The sequence below is a fragment of the Chenopodium quinoa genome, unplaced genomic scaffold (assembly GCF_001683475.1).
Source record: "Chenopodium quinoa cultivar QQ74 unplaced genomic scaffold, ASM168347v1, whole genome shotgun sequence".
Taxonomy (NCBI): domain Eukaryota; kingdom Viridiplantae; phylum Streptophyta; class Magnoliopsida; order Caryophyllales; family Amaranthaceae; genus Chenopodium; species Chenopodium quinoa.
In genome coordinates this window covers 115,651-137,719 of record NW_018745395.1, presented here as the reverse complement: position 1 = coordinate 137,719, position 22,069 = coordinate 115,651, and the positions used below count along the sequence as shown (strand labels likewise).

At 34.8% G+C, this 22,069-nt stretch overlaps 1 protein-coding gene and 1 long non-coding RNA gene across 2 annotated transcripts; both read left to right on the top strand.

The window, feature by feature from the left end:
• Window positions 1-12,527: 12,527 nt before the first annotated feature.
• Window positions 12,528-15,602, top strand: LOC110712902 (protein FAR1-RELATED SEQUENCE 8-like). Its single transcript, XM_021891362.1, has 3 exons — window positions 12,528-12,817; window positions 13,311-14,698; window positions 14,852-15,602. Exon 2 carries the CDS (start codon window positions 13,807-13,809, stop codon window positions 14,479-14,481), a length of 675 nt encoding a protein of 224 aa, XP_021747054.1. The 5' UTR covers window positions 12,528-12,817; window positions 13,311-13,806; the 3' UTR covers window positions 14,482-14,698; window positions 14,852-15,602.
• Window positions 15,603-20,406: 4,804 nt separating this feature from the next.
• On the top strand, window positions 20,407-21,381 carry LOC110712949. The gene is made up of 2 exons (XR_002509737.1): window positions 20,407-21,029; window positions 21,122-21,381. It is a non-coding gene; the product is annotated as an uncharacterized LOC110712949 (long non-coding RNA).
• The last annotated feature ends 688 nt before the right edge of the window (window positions 21,382-22,069 follow it).

The window sequence follows — 22,069 nt, the reverse complement described above, 5'->3', positions numbered from 1 at the left end:
CCCAAAGAGACTGCTTTTCTATGATAACATGTCTTAATTTTTGAAACTTTAGACCGCCTCCATAGAGGCAGTCTCTTAGCCAAAGAGACCGCCTCTAAGGCAGTCTCTTTGGCTAATTTGGACGGGTCTCTTTGGCCAATTTTGTAGTAGTGATAATTATGGAAACTAGCATGATTCACTCTTCACTCATGTCCATTCATGAATATGCTTCATCACCTGAAAAGCTTCTCTCTACTTGTTTCCACTACTCTCCATTAAAAATGGGTCATCATAGGGCCAAGATAAAGACAAGGCCAACAAACACACAAAACACAAAATCAGCAAAGCTGAGTACATAAGCGTAATTAACACACTAACATGCAATTACCTATCAACACACAACTTACCTTGTTGCACCTGTTTTTCAAGCGTAAAACATTCAACAAAACTTCTCAACTAAACAACTACATAATTTATTTAGCGTTGATTACACATCGAATGGGTTTTCTAACCAACCTCCCCCAATAAATTGAGGTTACTGACACGGGAGCTAACCGTGCCAGCATCAATAACCACTCGTAAGTGGCGGAATTCCTGTGCAATATAATAATAAAAGGAATGTACAACGTTTTGTACTCCAGTTTAAGTTATGGTTGAATATAAAACCCCATAACTCCCCCCATATGTTCATACTCAAGGTATATACGTTCCAAGAGTTTTGGTGTGTAATCTCATTCACTTTACGTTATTTACATATTATTAAACTTGGTGATGACTCTTAAACCATAATCATTCAATCAACAATAATTATTCAAACAATCAAACATACCAATTTAATTCTTGAATAATTAGTGACCACATAATATTTAATGTTGAACCTTTTTTAAATCTACCTCGATGTCAATGACATCTTAAACGCATAAAGCGCCACAAATCCTATCCCTCGGTGTTAAAAACACCTTAAGTGCACTAAGGCACCAACACAATTTATTCCTCGTGTACTTAGACACTTACATAGCTCCTTTCCCATACTTAAAGAATTAATAAAAATTATATGAACCATAATAAAATTCCCTTTTAATATTCCAAGCCAAATTAAACATTTAGTTTAATTAAACATGCTCTCTAACATGCCATAAATAAAAGTATGGTTCATAAACAATATTCCAAACTATAATTTTCCATCCATTAATCCATCACAAATAAATCATGCTTCATAATTCAATCACCAATAACAACTAAATCATAATTTCCATTCCAAATCTAGCATGATACTACTTGTAATCAATTAAACACATTTAGCATGCTACTACATCAATAAAATCATGTTAAGTACGTGAACGTACCTTGTATACGATCTTAAAATCGCCACGACTAATAGAAAACACTAACTTCGAAGTCTCCTACAATTTAAAATCATTGAAGAGTATTAAAATCCTCTCTACACAAATTTCCAGCAATATATACCATTATTAAACCCCCTCATAATTTAATTAAAATAAGCCGAAATTATGTTTAAAACACCATACTTTAATCCCATTTAATGGATAATTAAAATTCCTTATAGAAACTTGATTTTAATTCACTACCAAAAATTCCAACATATATAATATACTTCGTGTGGTGAACTCACTCTCTCTAAAAGACGCTCTCCCTTCTCTCTAAAAGCAGAGAACTACTTCAAGCTTTCCCCTGCCGGCGGCGGCCAGAGCAACGTTAGCTCAATTAAAGTCGTCGGCGAGCAATTCTTGACGGCCTCGAGGCTAATTAGGAGCAGCGCTTTGCTTAGCTTACTCAATTGCTCGAATTTTCCTTTAGAAAAGTTAGGGTTAGGGTTTGGTTTTTCGACTTTTGGGGATTTTATGGTCTTACAATCTCAGACCATTCTCGCATCAAAGAACTAGTGAATTGGCATATAACTACGGATACTCCAGGTGGTATAGGTGCAGCGGCGGCGGCGCATGTGTTGGGGGTCTCTCGTTCTTGTGCCAAAGTATTCTCGTCAAAATGGTTTCTTTTGGTATGGCTTATTTATGTTATGGAGAAGCATGTTTGATTTATGTGTAATAGTTTGGTTTTTAATTTCTATTTGCTTTTGGTGTGTTTAGTTGTTATTATTCATAATTTTTTATGGATAACTTTGAAGAACTTAGGGGGATTTTGTGTATTGCTCATGTTGAAGAGGATGATATCTCTTCTCATAATTTAGAGCTGCTAGTTGGGAAGTTGGAGAATCCCTTTGGTATTCTGAACTTTGTTAGGGGTTTGAAAGATGAAGGTAACACTTTTTACAAAGAGGGTAATATGGGATTAGCGCTTGCAAAATACTCTCTTGCACTCAAGATCTTATCTTTTGTTATGGTCTATAATGATGAAGATAAGTCAGTTTTTTCGAGCCTTGCTGTGTCTCTTAATCTTAACTTAGGTACTTATTATGTCAAAGAGAAAAACTTTGACAAGGTGGGTCAGTTGTGTTCTGCAGTTTTGTGTTATGATACTACTAATGTGAAAGCTTATTTTAGAAGGGCGGTGGAAGCTGTAGAGCTCAATAAACCCGACTTAGCTTTCATGGATCTTGCACAAGCGATTAGGATTGATCCCAATAACAAAGAGTTTCAACATAAACTCAAGGAGGTGACATCTTTATTGGGTTGGTCTCCGAATTTTGTTAATGAGGCACTAGCAGTTACAAGAGACGATGAAATGTTTAGAGATTACGCTACTTTTGGGAAGGAAGAAGAAAAGAGAAAGTTAGGGAAAAAAGGGAAAAGAAGGGAAGGAGATGGTGGTGGAGGTGGTTGTGTTCCTAGGTGTATTGGTGTACAAGATGTCACCAAAAAGAAAGAGGATGTTGTTGGCAAATCTTTGAATTCGGAAGAGGGTAAAATCAACATTGTCGATCAAGATCAAAGGCCCAACATTATTGATAACAATTCTGATCTGAAGTCAACTTCAGAAACAAAAAACCCAAATCTTACAGGGTCAAGTTATCGGTTTTGTAACCGAAAATGTATTGATTCCTATTTGCATCTTACTCCAACAATGTATGGAGCGATTTCTAAGGGACGAACACTACACTACTATTGCTCCTCCAAGATGGGTTTCATTAGCATCCGAGTATTGGATACTCCAAAAAAGACAGACTGTGTTAAAACTCAAGAAGTTTTAACACCAATGGAGATTAGTCACCCCCCTGTGAAAGGGCATGATAGGTGTGAAAAAACTCCAAAATTGGCACAAGAAAAGTTGACCATAGGTGTGGTTGATCAAGTGTCATCATGTGAAAGTTTGTCTGTGCCCCTTCCGGTTGCTCCTGTCTGTGCCCCATCGAAGTCTCCTGCTTTCCTCAACGTATCATATTCTCAAAATTTGATGATATTGGCTTCATCCCGTCGTTCCAGAGCTAGAAGGAAGAGTCATTCGCCAAGAAGCTTACCTTCCTCTGTCTTTACTAACTCTTTGTTTTGCAGGATGAGTGGTTAAAAAAGAAAAGCGTCCTACCCCACCGAAATTATTTGGTTTCCGAATAGAAAGTTGTTATATGGTTCTACCCCTAATGTTTTAATGTGTAATTTAGTTTATGTTTAATTTAGGATTTTGTTGTTGTCAAAAAAAAAAAAAAAAATTAAAAATTCCAACATTATAATTTAATGAAAACTTGATGTAATCAATCAACATATATATTAAAACTCATGGCAAGACATGATGTTTTGCCATGTGTCAACAATTTTGCCATTTGGCGTATGATGTGTTGTCGCCAAATCATATCATTGCATTAATTATTGAAAAACTCTACGCATTAACTTTCATGTATTAATGTTAAGTTTAATTGATAAACTCTTCATATGCATGACAATTTCCCTTAGACTGTAACTCCTTAATAATTACTCCGTACATAATAAAGTTAGTAAGAAATAACATTACTCCATTTTTATTCTGTGCATTAACTCATAAAATAGTAATCATAGAATAAAATATTTTTTTACATTATGGAGTAGTATATATTTTGACATCAAATTTATAAAGATTTGATTTATCATATTTTTATGATTTTAATGTAAAAAAATTATTCTTATAATCAAACCAATTCATACAAGCAACAAACTACTTAAGCTATCATATTAAATAAATAAATAAATAAATAAATAAAACCACCACTTAAGCTCTCAATGAAAAACAAGCCAAAATATTTATAGTTCGATTAAAGTAATAAATTTATAATGACCCGAGGCATCGCCCGGGCCAATAACTAGTTAGGCCTTAAAACATTTAAATCAAAGGTTTAAACCATTGTATATCATAATCCTTAAATAACTAATAATTCAAGACTCTAGGGTTTTAAAATTAGGGCTTTTCAATTTAAAATAAAATCTGAAAATTAATTTACACGATACTCATAATCAAACATCACAATCAAATCACAAAGCTCATAATTAATAATTAGATCTAGGATTAAACTAGTTTTTAAAACAAAAGATTTATTATTTTTTTTTGTTCGAAAAAAACTAGGCAGCCGACAGCCACTGCCGGCGGCTGGTGCTGCTGGTGGTCGGCGGGCCCATTGGTGGTGGTGGTGGCCAGCGGAGAGGGCGAGGGCCGAGAAGGGGAAGGGGAAAAAGAAAGAAAAAGAAAAATAAGGAGAAAGGGAGAGAAGTTTACCTTGGGTTTTCTCTACTCTGGGCAAAGTTTGATTTGCCTCAAGTGTTGAATATTTATACCTCTTCTCTAGAAACCCTTCTTCCTAAACTTTCCCTTTTTAATCTTTCCTAATCCCTTCCCTAATAAAACTTTACTAAAATAAAACTTTCTTAAATCACTAGTAGAAAAATACAATAAGGCACCCCCATAAAGGCACCGGTTCAGGCCAAACCGGTGCCCTAAACCGGCCCAAAATTGGGCGCAATTTTACACAAATAGAAAAGGTACCGGTTCAACCCAAACCGGTGCCAAAAATAAAAAGAGCACCGGTTTGAACCGGTGCCTTTTCGAACCGGGTCATTTAAATATAAAAAAAAAAACCGCCCTTATAAACTACCCCCAAACCCTAGCCAATTCATTAGGCCGTTCTCTTTCTCTCTCCTCTCCTCTCCTCTTTCTATCTCCTCTCCTCTTCTCCTCTTTCGCCTCTTTATCTTTCTGGATCTCCTACCTCCTCCTTTCTATCATCACTCAAAAACCACCAACAAATCGAAGACAACAACATGCAACAGCGATTTTGAGGTTTTTCAATCGATTTCTTGTTTTTTTTTTTTTCCATTTCAATCGATTTCTGGGTTTTTCGATTTCAATTTTTTTTTATTTTTTCAATTATTTCGATTTTGATTGTTTATTCCGATTTCTGGTTTTTTATAATTCCAAGTTTATTTTCGATTTTGATTTTTTCAATTTCGATTTCTGGGTTTTTATAATTCTTTTTTCGATTATTTTTTTCTATTTCTGGATTTTTCTTTTCGATTTTTTTTTATTGTGTTTTATTCGATTTTGATTTTGTTTTTCAATTTCAATTTCGATTTCTGGGTTAATTTTCTGTTAAAATAATTGATTATTTTGGGTTAATGCATGCGGTTTGGGGTTTTTATTTTCGTGATTTTTAGGTTTTTTTTCCTGGGTTTTTTTTTTCCCATTTCAATTCTCTTCTTATTGGTTTTTTTTTTTCGATTTTCATTTTTGATTTTGGATCTCTGGGTTTATTTTATTTTCGATTTCATTTTTGTTTTTCGATCTCTGGGTTTTTTTTTTCCAGATTTCAATTTTTTTTTTTTGATTTTAAATTTTTTGTTTTCTGGGTTTCGAATACTGGGGTTTTTTAATTTATTTTCTGGATTTGAATTTTTTAATATTTATTTTCTGGGTTTTTTTTAATCGAATTTAATTATATTTATTTTCTGGGTTTTTTTTTTATGATTTCGATTTTGATTTTGATTTTATTCGATTTTTTTTCTGGGTTTTTTTTAATATTTTTATTTTTCGATTTTCTTTTTATCTGATGTTCTGGGTGTTTTTTTTCTTTTCAACTGCTTTTCTTTTTTATTTTTTCGATTTTTTGGATTTTTTTTTTAAAATTTTTTTTGCAGCTTAATTAAATCTTTTTAATCAATTTATTTTGGTTGTTTTAATTGGTGCAGGTACTTAGATCTTAAATTGAAGAATCAAGATGCAAGTATATTGATTTAGATGTTGTATGGGTTTTTTTTTATTGTAAAGTTGTAAATTTTTATTTTGATTTATATTGTATTTTTTTTTTATTCATATGTTGTAATTTTTTTATTTTGATTTATATGTTGTAATTTTTTTTTTATTGATCTATACTGTAATTTTTTTTTGATTATATATATATTGAACAGATTTGATTTATATGTTGTGATGTTCGATTTATATTGTGTATTTTCATTTAATTGTAGTTTATTTAATTTTTAAGAAGAAAAAAAAATTTTGGCACTTTTGGCACCGGTTAACCGGTGCCAAAAGTGGTGAATTAAATTTTGTAGGTACTTTTTGGCACCGGTTAACCGTGCCAATTTAAAGTTTTGGCACCGGTTTGAACCGGTGCCTTTTTATACCCCTTTTTGGCACCCCCCACATTGGCACTGGTTCAAACCGGTACCTTAGGCCGGGTTTGAACCGGTGCCAAATTCAATTTTTCACGTAGTGAATTAAACTCCAACTTAAATAAAATAATTAATTCCTAATTAATTAAATAAACTTTCCTTTAATAAAGTATCTTTAAACTTCTTAAAATGAATAATTAAAACACTTTAAATAAAACATTTCAATTTATTTAAATACTTCTCAAAATACTTATTTTAAATAAAATACGTATAAAAATACGGGGTATTACACCGATCGGCCCCAGTTGTTGACAACAGTTTTCTTGGTGCGAGCTTGCCCGATCGGGCTTTGGTGTATTTGATCGTTCTCAAACTATCTCTGTAACGCGTTTTAACTAAATCTTTAGGCCCTTGAATTTGGTCCTTTGGGCTTGATTTTCTTGGGTTTTTTTTTTATTTGCCTAGCTATATATTAAGCTTGATTGTTGGCCTTCTGGTAAAAGTTTTGCAAAACCTTGGATTTTGATTCCCTTGGGTTTTTGAACAATTTAGTCATATAACGTGATCCATTTTTAACATTTTTGCAGTGGCTCAATATGCCTACGAAAATACATTCACCAAGCTACAAAAAAGTATAAAACACGCATTGGTATAAAAAAAATCACTCAAAAGAGCTCTTAAGCAGAAATATGACCTCGAGATGGGGAATGTAATCTACTTCTTCCGTTTTTTAATTATTGCACCACCTGCTTTTTAAGGAAGTTTCACAAATATTGCACATTACCCATTTAAGGAAACAAAATGACTATGTTCACGCTGCAAAACCCCAATATACCCTTACTTTTAACATTTGATCATTTAGTAAATGCTTACATCATATAGTTAATGTAGTACTTTTACCCTTCACTCCACCTTTTTTTTTACCACCCAAAAATATTGTCTCTAACCTATATGGTGCGATAATAAAAGAACGTAGGAAATATTTAAAATAGATACATCAACTCATTCTTATTTGATCATGCTAAAGGACCATCTTATGATAGTAAAATAGTGTTCCCGCAATTTGTAAGAAGAGTTTATACTAGACATGTGTTAGTAACTTTAGAAGGGTGTTAGATAGTGGCCTACACGGCTACAAGGCTACAATACATATATCAGTTCTATATTATTGCTATAGGCAATACTGATAATAACTTTGAAAAAAACGTAGATTAGAAGAGTATTTAGCTATGAAGCATATGTTGGTGTGTGTTCCACTTTGTTGTGCAACCTTATTTTCAACACAACATAAATACTAAATAGACCATCTTCAATTTCCCTTCTCAAATGTACTTACAATCACATTCGCAATTATTATAAGGACAAAGTTCTATACTTAGCCAACAACTGTAAGACTTGGTAATAACTAAAAGAAATTAAAACACAACATAAATTAAGAGTATTTGTATATGCATTTTGCAAACAAATATATTAGTTTAAACACTATAATTCAAATTATTTGTTTGTTTTTTTTTCTCTTTTTTGGGTATTTGCAGAGCCACAAGAGCGGGGGTGAGAATTTATCCCAAAATCTCCTTTTGCTCGTAAAAGACATAATGTTTTTCAAATTTACCTTTATTTTTGGGAGGCACTTAATGTAAATGAGTGGATTGAAAAATAAATAAATAATAGCGATTTCAGTAAGTTTACAAGGTTTTTGTTCACTTTAAAGGATTGAACACTATGAGGCATTTAAAGTTAAGGGATAAAGCTGAAATTTTGGTTAAAGTTTAGTTATTATCTGGCAATATGAGAAGTTGAGAACTCTACGTACTCTAATTTCGAAGTATATTAAAGGGAGTATTCATACCAATTTTGTAATAAATGTTGGACCGTATGCGTGTACATTTGGTTTTGTTTTGGATCTTGGGCAAATTTAATCCATCCGAAATAAAATTTAATCTAATTCGATTCAAATTTCTTACCAAATCTAATCCAAATTAAAATTCGATTCTAAAAATTTGATACGAATATATGAATTAAAATACATTGAATTTTTTTAATTAGGGCCTAACTAATGTGATTTTATTTTTCAAGGAAACAAACTAATGCGATTATTATAAAAACTAAAATTGCGATTTACAATTAAAAATGCATTATCAAAATAAATTTTGTCCAAACCCATAATAAGTGTCCAAGTATTGAAATCATAATGTAATAGTCCAAGTCAGTTAACTAAATAGATTGCACTTAGGGCCGAGCAAAACTACCCAAAAGACCGAAAACCTGATCCGTAACCGTTTCGAATATTAGGGTACCCGATCCGATAAACATAACGGTTCGGGTACCCATTCTGATAATTTGTTATCGGGTATGGTTATTAGGTATCATGTTAAAATTAACGGTTACCCGATCCGATTCGATAAGCAATTTTTTGGTTTTTTTTTCATACTTAAATCTATTTTTCCATAATCTAAACTCTTACTTTACTTCATAACCACTTTATAATATTAATGATTAGTAGTATTATTAATAATTTGGTCAAGATCATGTGGTATTGTTGTTAATTTATGTTAAATGATATTATAATAACCACATTATTAAATCTAATAATCATTATTGGATACTTCATCGGATACCCGATAACCGATTTGAAGTACCCGAAGTCCGGGTACCCAAACTTATCAGTTAGATTTATAGTTATCACTTTTAGTGATAATGGTTATTGGGTTCCCGAACCGTTAGTATAACGGTACGGGTACTCGTCTCATGCTCACCCCTACCTCGTACAGGCTAAGACATCAGATTGCAAAGCATAACTATGTGAGAACAATCCTTATACTCTTTTTGTTTTTATTACTTGCTCCACTTCCTTTTACGACCATATTTTATTATTTCTCCATTCCCTTTTTATTTTGTGAAACACTAAACGAGGCCCTTATTTTACCGAGTAACACCCACATTTAAAATGAATGGACGAATTTACCATTTTCATATACTCTACGGTTTTCAGTTCTTCACCGCTCTAACTCGAGAACATTCGCTCTCCTCCTAACAAATTAAACCACCACGCCACCACCAATTAAGGGACATTCGTCAGAAAAAATATGGTGATACTTTTTTTTGTATGTTCTGACAAAGCCATAACCATTTAATTAAGGTTGAAAACACAAAAATTCGTAAACCCGCATGGTTACGTTATACGAAATTTTTGGGATGTTTAACCATGATATTCTTAAAAATGCCTAGAAATTTCATATAACCGCATACGGTGCTATGAAAAACCTTGGCGTTTCTGTCATGATTGTCCAAAAAAAGCAAACCTAAACTACCAAGGCGAAAACGCCTAAAATTTTTGTAACCCACACGGTTGTACGAAAATTTTGGGCGTTTTTACATATAACCGCTCAGATTTATATTTTTTCTCTGGTCTTTCACCCATGATTTTCAAAAAAATAAAAGTAGGCACTTTTGCCTTTCAAGAAAAAATAAAAATAATTAATGTGGTGGTTTGTGTAGTGTGTGGATGGTGGTGGTTCTGTTGTGTAAAAGGGAAGAGGATGTGGTGTGGTACGGTGGTGATAATGATGGTAGTTTAGAGAGAGAGGGTGGTAAAATAAGGGTATGTTCGTAAAATAACTTTTATTTTGTGAGCGGTAAATGGAGAATTGAGGTCGCTGTTTAACAACCTCCCCCCAACCCTTTTTTGGAATCTTTTAGGGGTCGTTTGGTTGGGGGTATTCAACAAGGGAAAAGGGAATCAACTACCATGAATCCCTTTGTTGATGTTTGATAGACAAAATCAATAACTCCCTTTACCCCTCTCATCACCCCATTTTCCTCTACTCTAATTACCCACCCCCTCCCCAAAGGGAATCACTCAAACCCCCAAAATCCTCTTCAGCCAACTACCTTGACCACCCTTAAAAACACATACTGACCACCAACACCACCGTCCAACCACCGCAACTATCACCTAACCAACACAACTATCGCATAAAATCTTAAAATATTCGAGTATTACAATCTACCCTCTTTAAAACAAGTTTCGTCCTCGAAACTTAAAGTAGAAAAGTTTAGGGTATTACAGAGGGATGACATCCACATTTACCCATGGAGTTGGTGCGGTGGTAGATGAGGGAGGGGTGGCGATGTTGCAGGGAAAGGGGAGTAGCTTCGCCGGAAGAGAGGGTGGGGGCCGATGAAGGGGGGTGGGGGAGCTCGACGGCACTGGGGGTAGGAGGCTAGATCGGAGTTGGTTGTTGCCCTTGTTGGCTGTGCAATTGTTTTCAACTTCATTCCATTCTTTTGAAGTAAAATAAACAACCGATAATAAATTAGGGAATTGCTTTCCATTCCCACTCTTTCCCTTTCTTTAAATCATTCCCTTTCCCCTTTGCGAACCAAACGACCGCTTACTATTTTCTTCTCCATTGGTGGTTTCCTCATATCATATTTTTAGTATTTTTCATAAGACTTTTTGTAAAAAAAACGCTATCTAATAAAACTCAGCTAGATTTTGTGAGAAAGTATCTAATAAAAAATTGTTGTAATAAATTACTTAATAAAGGTAAAATGTTGTAAAATCTATCTAATAAGAAAAGGTAAAATGTTGTAAAATACTACGTTCCTACCTACTCCGGATTTCACTGTTGACCGACCTCAAAACACTGTATAAACCACCGCTTTCGCTTTCATTCCCAAAACTAATTTAATTTGCTTGAAATCGCCTCCACCACACCTAGACCACCTTTCAACCTCAAAACCACCACATCTAACCCCAAAAACCACCGTCCCGAAGCACTAATCTACGCTCACCGACTCGTAATATCCTCCAACCACCCCGAAAATAATTTTACCACCTTGAAAACCAGTGTATAAGGTGGATCAACGTCGTAAAATTCAATCAATAATGGAAAATCGGTCAAAGCTAGTATCTTACAACATTTTACCTTTTATTAGGTGGTTTCTTACAATAACATTTTTTTATTAAGTTTTTTCTCACAAATTTTAGGTTTTATTAGGTAATTTTTAGAAAAAGTTATTTTTCATATTGCATATCCTCCCCACTTATACTTATTTTGACTTTTTTTAAAAAAGTTTTTATTCTTCAACCAATCTCATTTTCATTGCAAAATAATAATTTTCACTATTCATCATAAAACACCGTGTCTGAAAATGGGGCAAGTTTTAACATACAAAGGAAGTATTTAAAAACACACCCGGCCCATTCATATTTCGGTTAATTATATTTTTTGGTTCCACGTAAGTTCAAGAAACCAATGATACCAATCTAATTAAAGAACCCAATTTCCAAAAAATTTCAATCCAATCCAATTTAATTCAATTCAATGTAAATTTCAAATCAAATTCATCAACTTAATAATTAAATTTGAATTGAATAGAAACATCGGCTTTTAAATCTTGTAATCCAAATACTACACACCCCTACATAAACATCAATGGCTGATCTTTTAGCTTTTAGGGGGCGTTTGGTTAGAATAATGGAAAAGGAAGTGAAAAGGAAGGAAATAAGAAGTGGGAAAGGAATCATGTTACTAGTAGTACTACCTTTATTTTCATTTGTTTGGTTGAATTATAGAAAGGAAACCATTTGTGTTTGAAGAAGGTAAGGTATTTGTTAACATAGGTTTTAGACTGGTAACAAATGGGTGGAATCCCTTACCTTTAGGTAAAGATAATTGTTACCAAATCTCAATTGATCAAATATTTGATAACGATAATGATTTAGCCAAATCTATTTGCAACCTAAAAAATATGCTAAGACCCTATTTTTTTGAGCTTCTGAGTAGTGCAGAAAAGGGATCAACGTAGCAGATTTGAGTAGAGCAGAGCAGATTTATTATTATTATTATTATTATTAATTATTAACTATTATTATTATTTATTATTATTATTATTATTATTATTATTATTAAATATTTGTTATTACGCGCCCCAGTTTATATAGTTGATAAACGTACAATGTTTATATAGTCCTACGTGGGTTGTAGTTAGCTCTTTCGTGGGTTGTAGTAATCTCTGACTTTGGTACCTGTTGGATTTTGTAGTTGATTGGTTCTTCCACGTAGCTTTACATCTGAAAAAAATCTGACCGTTCCAATTCACGACGTTAATTAACGATTTCTGTCCGAAGTATCCTATTCATAGTTTTTCGTGGGTGGTTGAGTTTTGTCTGCGGTTTACAAGCATAGCTGATTACCTTGTTGTCGCTTGAGAAGGGGCTAGGGTTTGGATCACGGGGGAACTGGAGCATTGAAGCCTCTATAGACGGGGTTCTCCGTTAGTATGTAAGTGAGTTAATTTGATTTGTGTTTTTGTTGTTGTAAAATTTAGCGAGTTGGGGTCGCATGTGTTGGTATTTTGATTTTTTATAGTGATTTTGAAATTTTATTACCTGGTCATTTCCAAGCATGATTATAGAAATTGTTTTGGTAATATAGTAATAACATGATTATTGAAATTGATTATTGAAATTGATTACTGAAATAGTTTTGTCTCTTGTGTGGGCATGTTTGTGTAAAATATATTTGAGATTGTGTGTTGAATGTTATTCATTTTTTGGAATATCGAGACGCGCATATGTACTGTGAAGATATTGACATTCTATATATTGTATTGCATAACGGCTCACTCAATGATGTAGTGTAGTGATTGTTAAAGCTTGTTCTGGATGTGTATTTATTTATTAGTGATATTGAAGAATGGTAGGAGTTAGATGTATATGTGTTTTCTGGATTGCATTTTGTTAAAAATATTTTAAAAGGCCCGATTTCTGCACAGATTTCTGTTGGTGTAGGGGTGGGAATCAGGATTTATAAAATGGAGGACGTAGGATTTGTAGGTGGTGAAGGTGGTAACGGAGTGTGTGATTTGGGAAGTGGCGTTAATCCCCTTATGGTAGAGGATGATTTGGTTAATGGTGTTAGTGGTGAAGTTAGTGTGGAGGAGTTAAATCCCACAGGTGATGGGTTTACAACACTAGCCGCAATGAGAGGAGAGTACGTGTTGTGAGGGGCAAGAATTTTGTCCTCCCTTTAACACAGTAGAGACTATGGAAGCTGAAGTCGATAGTAATCGTGGTAGTGGATTTAATGTTGTCAATGCTCCTTGTGTGGGAATGATTTTTAAGACTTAGCAAGATGTTGAATTTTATTACAAAGAATTCGCACAACAAAAAGGGTTTGGTGTGAGTAGGGTTGTTGGTGTGTACTCCAAGGATGGTCTTTGGGATAGGATTGCTATTACTTGGAGGTTTGAGTGTTGGGGTAGGCCAAATATGAGGGCTGTTAGGGAAGCCAAAAAAAGGGCAAAAGCAATGGAAGTTGGTGGTACAGTTGGGGTGGCTGGTGCAAAAGTTTGTGAGGATGAGCTTAGTAGGAGAAAGAGAAAGTCTAAGAAGTGTGAGTGTAAGGCAATGATATATGCAGGGCGGTGTAGTGAAGGGGGTTGGGTTATAAGGAGAGTGGAGTTGGAGCATGCTAACCATTCTCCAAAACCAGATGATGCAAAGCTTGTGAAGGAGTACCAAATGAAGAAACTCACATCAAGTGTTAGGAGGAAGTTGTTGAAATATCATGATAAAGGTGTACCAGTTTCGCAAATTCATGGGTGCTTAGAAAATGATAGTGATGTAGAAGAAAGGTTGCGGCTGACAGTGAAAGACCTTCAACACGAAGTTTATAAGGTAAAGAAGTTGAGAATGGTGGGTGGTGATTCAGCTGCAATGATGGTGTATTTTGAACAAATGCAAGCAGACAACCAAAATTTCTACCATGCACAACGTTTGGATGAAATGGGTAGATTAAAGGATGTCTTTTGGGTTGATGCAAGGAGTCGTGCGGCCTATGAGGAGTTTGGTGATGTTGTTTGCTTCGATGCAACTTATCTTACAAATAATTATGACCTTCCATTTGCTAATTTTGTTGGGGTAAACCACACTCTATCCTGCTAGGATGTGCGCTTGTTTCCCACGAGGACTGCGATACATTCACATGGGTGTTTAATCAATGGTTGTCTTGCATGAACAACCGTGCGCCTTTAGCTATTCTTACTGGTCAGGCCCCGGCTATGAGGAAGCCCCTAGAGGAAACCATGCCGGAAACTCGTCATTGGTGGTGTATTTGGCACATAATGAAGAAGATCCCTGAAAAACTTGGGAAATGTGATGGGTATTGCTCTACTCTTGTGATTTGATTTTAATTTTCTAACTGCAAAAGTTTATGTATTTTTTAGTCTTTGTCGGTGTTTGTATAAATTGTGTGAAATTAAATGAAAAGTTACTCATGCTTGTTTTCCTTTTTTTTTTGTCGTTGGTGAATTAGCTACAATGAATCGAAGAAAGAGTTGAAGGTTGTTGTGTATGAGTCTGACCGTCCTAGAATTTGAGGACCGTTGGAATGAATTTATTACATAGTACAAGCTCGATAGGATTGAGTGGCTTAGCTATTTGTACAAAGAGCATCACATGTGGGTACCAGCTTTCATGAAGGAGTATTTCTGGGCTGGTTTGAAGACAACACAACGTGTGGAGAGTATTAATAGCTTTTTTGATGGCTTTTTGACCCGGAACACCAAACTATATGAGTTTCCCCTCAAATATTCACAAGCCATGAGGAAAAGGGTTTGCGATGAAACGGATGCTGATGCAAATTGTTGCAAGTATATTCGAAGACTAGCTACCGGGTATAAGGTGGAGAAGGTTTTTCAGAAAATTTACACAGACTGCAAATTTCAAGAAGTCCAAACGGAATGTATTCGATTGAATTATTGTTGAGGATCGTGTGTTTGGATTGTGTTGGAGGGGTCAAGTGAGGAGTTCATAACCGATCGTAAGAGGCTTTATTCTGTGCAGTACAACAACAAAAGTAGAGAGGTTTCATGTAAATGTCGGAAATTTGAGACGCATGGTATTATGTGTAAACACATGATGAGGGTGTTAGATTTGAATATGGTTTTTGACATTCCAAGTAAGTACATTTTAAATTGGTGGCGGAAAGACATATTTCGCAAACACACTCTAGTTAAGGTGGCTTATCATGATCCTTCGGACACTATAGAAGTGAAAAGACACAACAAGCTAATTTCTGCATTTGAACCGATTTGTGATGGTGCTGCCATGGTAGATGATGAAACTGTTGTTATTGTGCTTAAGACGTTACACGATCATAAATTAGACACAAAACATGAAGTAGGGCAAACATACAGTGAGTGCACCATAAATTACTAAAACTATTTCCATAAACACCAAAATATTTAGTGCACCATACATTACTAAAAATTAATTCAAAAACACCTATATAGAAACAATATTTAGTTACTACATGAAGAAATAACTTAGCATCAGATAGCAGATGTAGGCACACATAATGAGTTAAACACCCTTGCTAAATAAATTTATGAGTCACTTTTCCGTAGTACACAAATCACCCTTCACTTACACATTATCAAGCATTCCTTGTGCTAGGGTTTACACGATTTCCAAAGTACTTGCTGAGCCATTTTCTTGGCTTTGCCCTATTAACAAAATTTCTGAAACGAGCCAATCTGACTCTCACCGCAGCACTTGCCTTGATTCTTTCCTTGTTGGACCAAGGACTGATGGGGTCCTGAGGGTTTCTAAAAGGCAGTGGTTGAATAATGGAGAGTAGTTGAACAGGTAATAAGGGGGAGATCCGATGTCGTAAGAAGTTGTTGATGAGGCGCTCATCATACTCAGCCTCATCTTCACTTTCATACCCCTACTCTAGCGCGAGCTGTGCAACGAGAGGTGGATTTGGCCCAGCTGCTAGGCCTAGTGGGCAAGCCAAGATCAGTGGGTCATATTTGGACATGTTGCTTACAAGCAACCTATCCATTGCTGCTTTTGCTAGAAAATTGCAAAAACACAAATAGTTTTAGTGTAAAAGTGAGTGACCAGTGAGGAAATGAGACATTGGATGGGGATACAAGGCAGTAGTACTCTTTTATACTAAGCCAAAGGTGAAGATTTATTATTGTACACCTTAGTAGTTAATGAAAGTTGGTAACCATCATCTCAAATTCATCTAATGCATTACGCCTCCATTTTGTGCATACCAATAAAGCTTCATCACATCAACATCCACAAGGGCAATGCACATTGGTTTATTGTATGGTCTTGAAGGGTTTAATTCAGTAACCCTTTTTTCCTTCAAAAGAATACCTTAGCTAGTATAACATTAAAAAATTGTACTCAGTTTTGAAATACAAATTGTTACTCAACCAATTTGGCAAATGATCCTTTAGTTCCATCATTATAAAGGCTAGAGTCATAGATGAATCAAATCACAAGAAAAGTTGTACTGATACATAAAATAGAGATGAGTCACATACTTATCGAAAATAGAAGACGAAAGCTTGGTACAAATCAAATCTTCAACAACAATAAATACTTTAAATAAAATAAAGATACCAAATAACTAGTACAGATACAAGGCTATTTCTAAAGCTAAATGGTCATACATAGTTCCTTAAACATACATATACTTCCATAATCAACTTGCTACTTAACCATAATTAAAATGTTTTATACTACTACCGCAGGTGTGACATAGAGTGCAACTACTTAATTACACAACTTAATTAAACAACTTAATAATAAAACAATTAATATAGTAGAGCAGCTTCAAATAATCCCCACTAGGCCTAAAAAATAGCTGCTCATCCAAAAGTGATCACATATGATCCGGACTCTTACTTAGATGGATTAGCCAAAACCAACGTTGACTTTTGTAATACTTAACTTAGAACTGCCACACATAACATTAACCGATTCCTAATAGAAAACACTAACGATCAGAGTACCACCATAATCCATGCCAAGCTAGATATGAAATCTATATGAATGGATTATATTAGGCATTAAAAACAAGTCATACTCATTTTTAATACCCACTCCCTGAACCGTGTCCACCGTGGTGTAGTGTTTGTCTTCATACATGACTTCAATATGGCCACGAGCAAGGTTCCTCTGCAAGCCCCATTCCTCGAAGATGTCGCCAAGCCTCTGATGTGGCCTTCCTTGAACCCTGACCTTGTTTGGGAAGGAAACCACGCCTCGTAAATAAAATTGCCTAAATCGTGTGTCGACATTGTGCTTTGGGTTCTACGTACCAATTAAAAAAAAATTAACTACACAAAGTTTTCAACATATTTTGGTTCAAAATACATTTAATATTGTAATTGTTTCAGCACTTTATGCACTGCTACACATTCCCTTAATCATTCTACAACATTTCGATGTTAATAATTAAAATTTTGATTTTCTTTATTTTAGATAGTAGAAAATTTTAATTGATTCGCTCAACTGTGTCATGTACTCCCATCCAAGTTTTTAACCTACAAATAGCCCAAATAACTACATGTTCTTCACAACTTAAATCAACCAGTGTGTTCTCCTAATTTAATTAAGGAAACCTTCCATCTAAACAAGGAATTTAGTTGGTCTTGGCATTGTCTAAGACCCCACACTATGGATGCAATTTGGTTTAAAGTTCACCTAGGGTGTTTTAGTAGTCACAGTACTACTCCTTACTAATTTTATTTTCCCCTTATTTTCTCATACACAAAAAAAATTGTCCACATTGATAGTTGACTCTCAATCTTTAACATTAATCGACTCGTTGACCACAACCATATTTTTTGCTCCGTGTGTACGTAGTGGTAACATAATACAGCTAAGTCAAGGGGACCTAGCTAATTCACTTCGCCAACATGCTATGATTTCTCTTGTCCATTTTATTTTTTTTAAAGAAGTGTGACTTTATTGACTTAGTGGTCGTGCTCAAGTATTGCTGTGTACATGTATTAAGCTAAACAAATCTTAAGTGTCATATCGCAAGTTACAATTGTAGAAAAAAATTATGAATGGAAGTCAGACCATGTGTCATAAGTCAAGAATTTACACATATGTTCACCCCACACGTGGCACATATCACATTACCATTTTTGTAAAATACACCCCTACCCAAAGCGTTAATCGAAACAAATAAGTAATTTAGTACAGAATTGGACATATGTAACGATAATTTTGCATATTTAAACCAAAACTACTTACTTAAACTATAAAGGGAGTTAAGAATTATACCTTTAGCCAACAAAGAGCGTACAGTCACCTACCAATCACCTACCAATCCAGCTGATTGTGGAGTGTTAGAAGCTTCTACCACCGTTATTTTATCCTTGCAGATAACAATCTCATCTTTTTGTCGATCAACTCTCCCCACATAATCTTGATAAACATAGTCAAATGTCTCATCTTACCTCACGATGTACATAATATCCAGGTCGCTGAAGGTGTAGGTTTTCACCCGAACAACAATATCTGGTGGTCGATACATATTCATTGACCTTGATCCATCCGGGATAGGATGTGGTGGAACAAGAGGAAGTGAGTCAAACCTATAGTATGACCTTGACAATTGCTCCCTAAAAGGGTTTCTAGCAAGTGGCTTAATTATAGTAGAAGTGTCTCCTTGAGAGGACCCCTCACCGCAACACCTACCATGGTAAGTGAGTATTAAGGGTGAAGCACAACCGCTATTTTCTGACCAGACACCACCAGGCTCCGATCTGCCGTGAAGAAAGCCCCCGCTCCTCCAAGTTACAACCTGGTGGGGCTGAGAGACACCCATGAAGTCATAACCACTGTCAGGCAGCAGCGGTAGTGATGCAGAAGGAGCTGGATCCTCCGGCTGCGGCGGAGCTGGTTGAGGAGGCGATGGAGTTGAATTTTCCGCGGCCTCTTCCCTTGCTGGTGGCACTTCCACGTCGTTCTCAGGCACAACGTGCTCCTCGTTTTATGGTTCAAGCTCCATAACCTCGACGTCTAGAACTGCATCGGGGTCTCCGCGACGTCTTGGATGACGGCGGTACGCATCAGCAAGCGTGGTGGACCTTCTACGCCGGTGGGGAGGAGGGGGACGACCAAATGTTCGGGGTCGGCCAACCGGTACAAAGGTGGATGAAATCCCAGCGACAAAATCGAGAACTGTAACCGGCGGTGGCGAACTCATACCTTTTTTACCCATAAATTACTACTATGGTCAGTAAGAGATAAGGTGAAGAAGAAGGTGGATTTTTAATGCAATTCTAGCCTCTCTTTTATAGTGTGTAAAGGAAGCATTTATGGGTTGACGCAAGGAAAATTTTATTCACATATTACTGTTCATTTGAATGGTAACTTGGTAATTTTTTGTGCGATACAGAAGTTCTAAAATGTAGTGAAAATGCTATTTATCAAAATACACATGAACGTGTTACGGAGTGATAAGTGCAATTAACATAATTATGAACTATACAATTGTGACTTAATAAGTACTTGTCTTTTATTTTCATGTTAAAATAAAAAGATGTAGTTCATAAAAAAATCATTACATCCTTTCCCAAAAACAGTCGTTGTAACAAAATGAAATCAACTAATCCACGTTACACACTATAAAGTAAAGTCACCAAATTATTATTAATCCAAAAATAGGAAGAAAAAAAATGTGAATTAGGCTACGTGGGAATAAGACATAAATTTTTTCATTTACCCCCATTATGGATTTTAGGTTTCGTCTTTTATCTCACCATTACCGACCCGATTTAAGGTTTTGGGTCACTTTAATCATCTTCACGTATCGGTTGACTTTTCAAATCTTAATGTGTAGTCATATTGGTATTTTTTTAGTAAGCAAAAGGAGAGAAACACATGAAATTCAAAAGGTAAATATTGCATCTAAGTATAATGTAATGCTATTTTAATTGTAACATAATGTTTTTTACTTAACTCATTATCCTAATGACCATGCCAAGGTGGATGTTATGTGTGATGATTTGTATGATATGCTCTGGAAGTTGTTTAACCATTATGATGCTATTGTTGCTTCTTCCTTTTTCAAGAATGGTGCTCGTGATTCTAATTTTTTTTTTAGTATGGATAATAATGGTCAAGAAAATTCAAGTTCATCAAATAATGAGCAAATAAAAAAGTTTTATGATGAATTTGATGAGGAGGAAGGTGAATGTTTGGTTGAAAAATGTGAATTGGATAATTATCTTGAAGAAGTTCGAGAGAAAAGGGTTGAAGGGGATATGTTTGATATTTTGCAATGGTGGAAGGAAAAAAGTGAGAAATACAAAGTATTAGCAACAATGGCTAAGGATATTTTGGCTATACCAGTTTCTACGGTTTCTAGTGAGTCCGCATTTAGTACATCGGGTCGTAACCTTGATCAATTTCGTAGTAGTTTGGGGTCCAAAACTGTGGAGGCTTTAGTTTAAGCTCAAGATTGGCTAAGAGCATCAATATAAGTGTAGACATTGAGCGCTTTCTAGAGGATGTTGAAAAATATGAAGAAGGTATTGCCATGTATCTTAGATGTTTTAATTTATCTCTTAAATGATTAAATCTCTTACTAATCGTGTGTATAATTTTTATTTTTACAGAGTTGGATAATAGTGGGCTTACACAAGTTGATGATATTTTAGGAAACAATTGATGTAAATGTCTATTTTATTATCTTCTTTCTTATTAAAATTTTATGCTATATTAATTTTTTACTCACTAATTTTATTTTATTTTTGTTTTACAGGGAGTTAGAATAATGTGGTTTATGCTTGGATCCATCATTGGATTAATCAAATGGCTTGGAGCTTGTATTATTACTTTTGTATTGTGTAGTGGACTTTTATATTAGTTGGTTTGTATAAACTTTTAATTTTATGGAACTTTTTCCAGGAACTTTTAATTTGTAATTTATATGTATTTTTAGCTTTAATGTGTACTCCTATTAATAATTATGTGTATAATATTGTGTGTTATAAATTAAGATTGTACAGGTTGCGGGTTTTACATTATCATAGAAATATAGCATATAAGCAATTTAGTAGGAACAAATTTTTTAAAAATTGTTAAAAAAAAGTCACCGGGTACCCGGTCTTGGAACCAATCCCATCCGGATCCAATACCATGTCCAAATATTTAGGACCCGATATAACTGGTTCCGGCTCGGGGTCCAGATTTTTGGTACCCGGTGTAACCGGTTTCGGGTCCAGGTCCAAAATACCCAACCGGGTACCCGGGTATGCTTACCCCTATCATCACACACAACATCCACCTTAGCATAGTCATTAGGATAAAGCTTTTTAAAAGAATACTTCAAAAACCTAAGCTTATACCGAGGATCTAAAACAACCGAAACTAACATCATGATATTAGTCTTACCAAGATCTCCATAATACTTATCAAACTTTTCCCTCATTTGCTTACCCATAACACGAATATCTATATTTGTAAAGGTTTCCCATTTTATAAAAGAGTTTAACACACCTAAAATCTCATGAAAATTCATGTTTGAAGTGACATACAAACTTCCCGACATCTTCTTTGTAGACTCATAAAATTGCTTCAAACACAAAGCCAACACTTTAGGGTTTGTTTGGCATCAATGTTGGTTTTCAGTTTCCTTTTTTTGAAAACTAAAACAAAAAATTTAAAACAAGAAAAAGGTGTTTTCACTTTATTGTTGTCAATTTTCAAA

What these genes read in the sequence shown, in the direction of transcription:
- LOC110712902 (XM_021891362.1), top strand. Translation starts at nt 13,807, where the DNA reads ATGAGGGCTGTTAGGGAAGCCAAAAAAAGGGCAAAAGCAATGGAAGTT.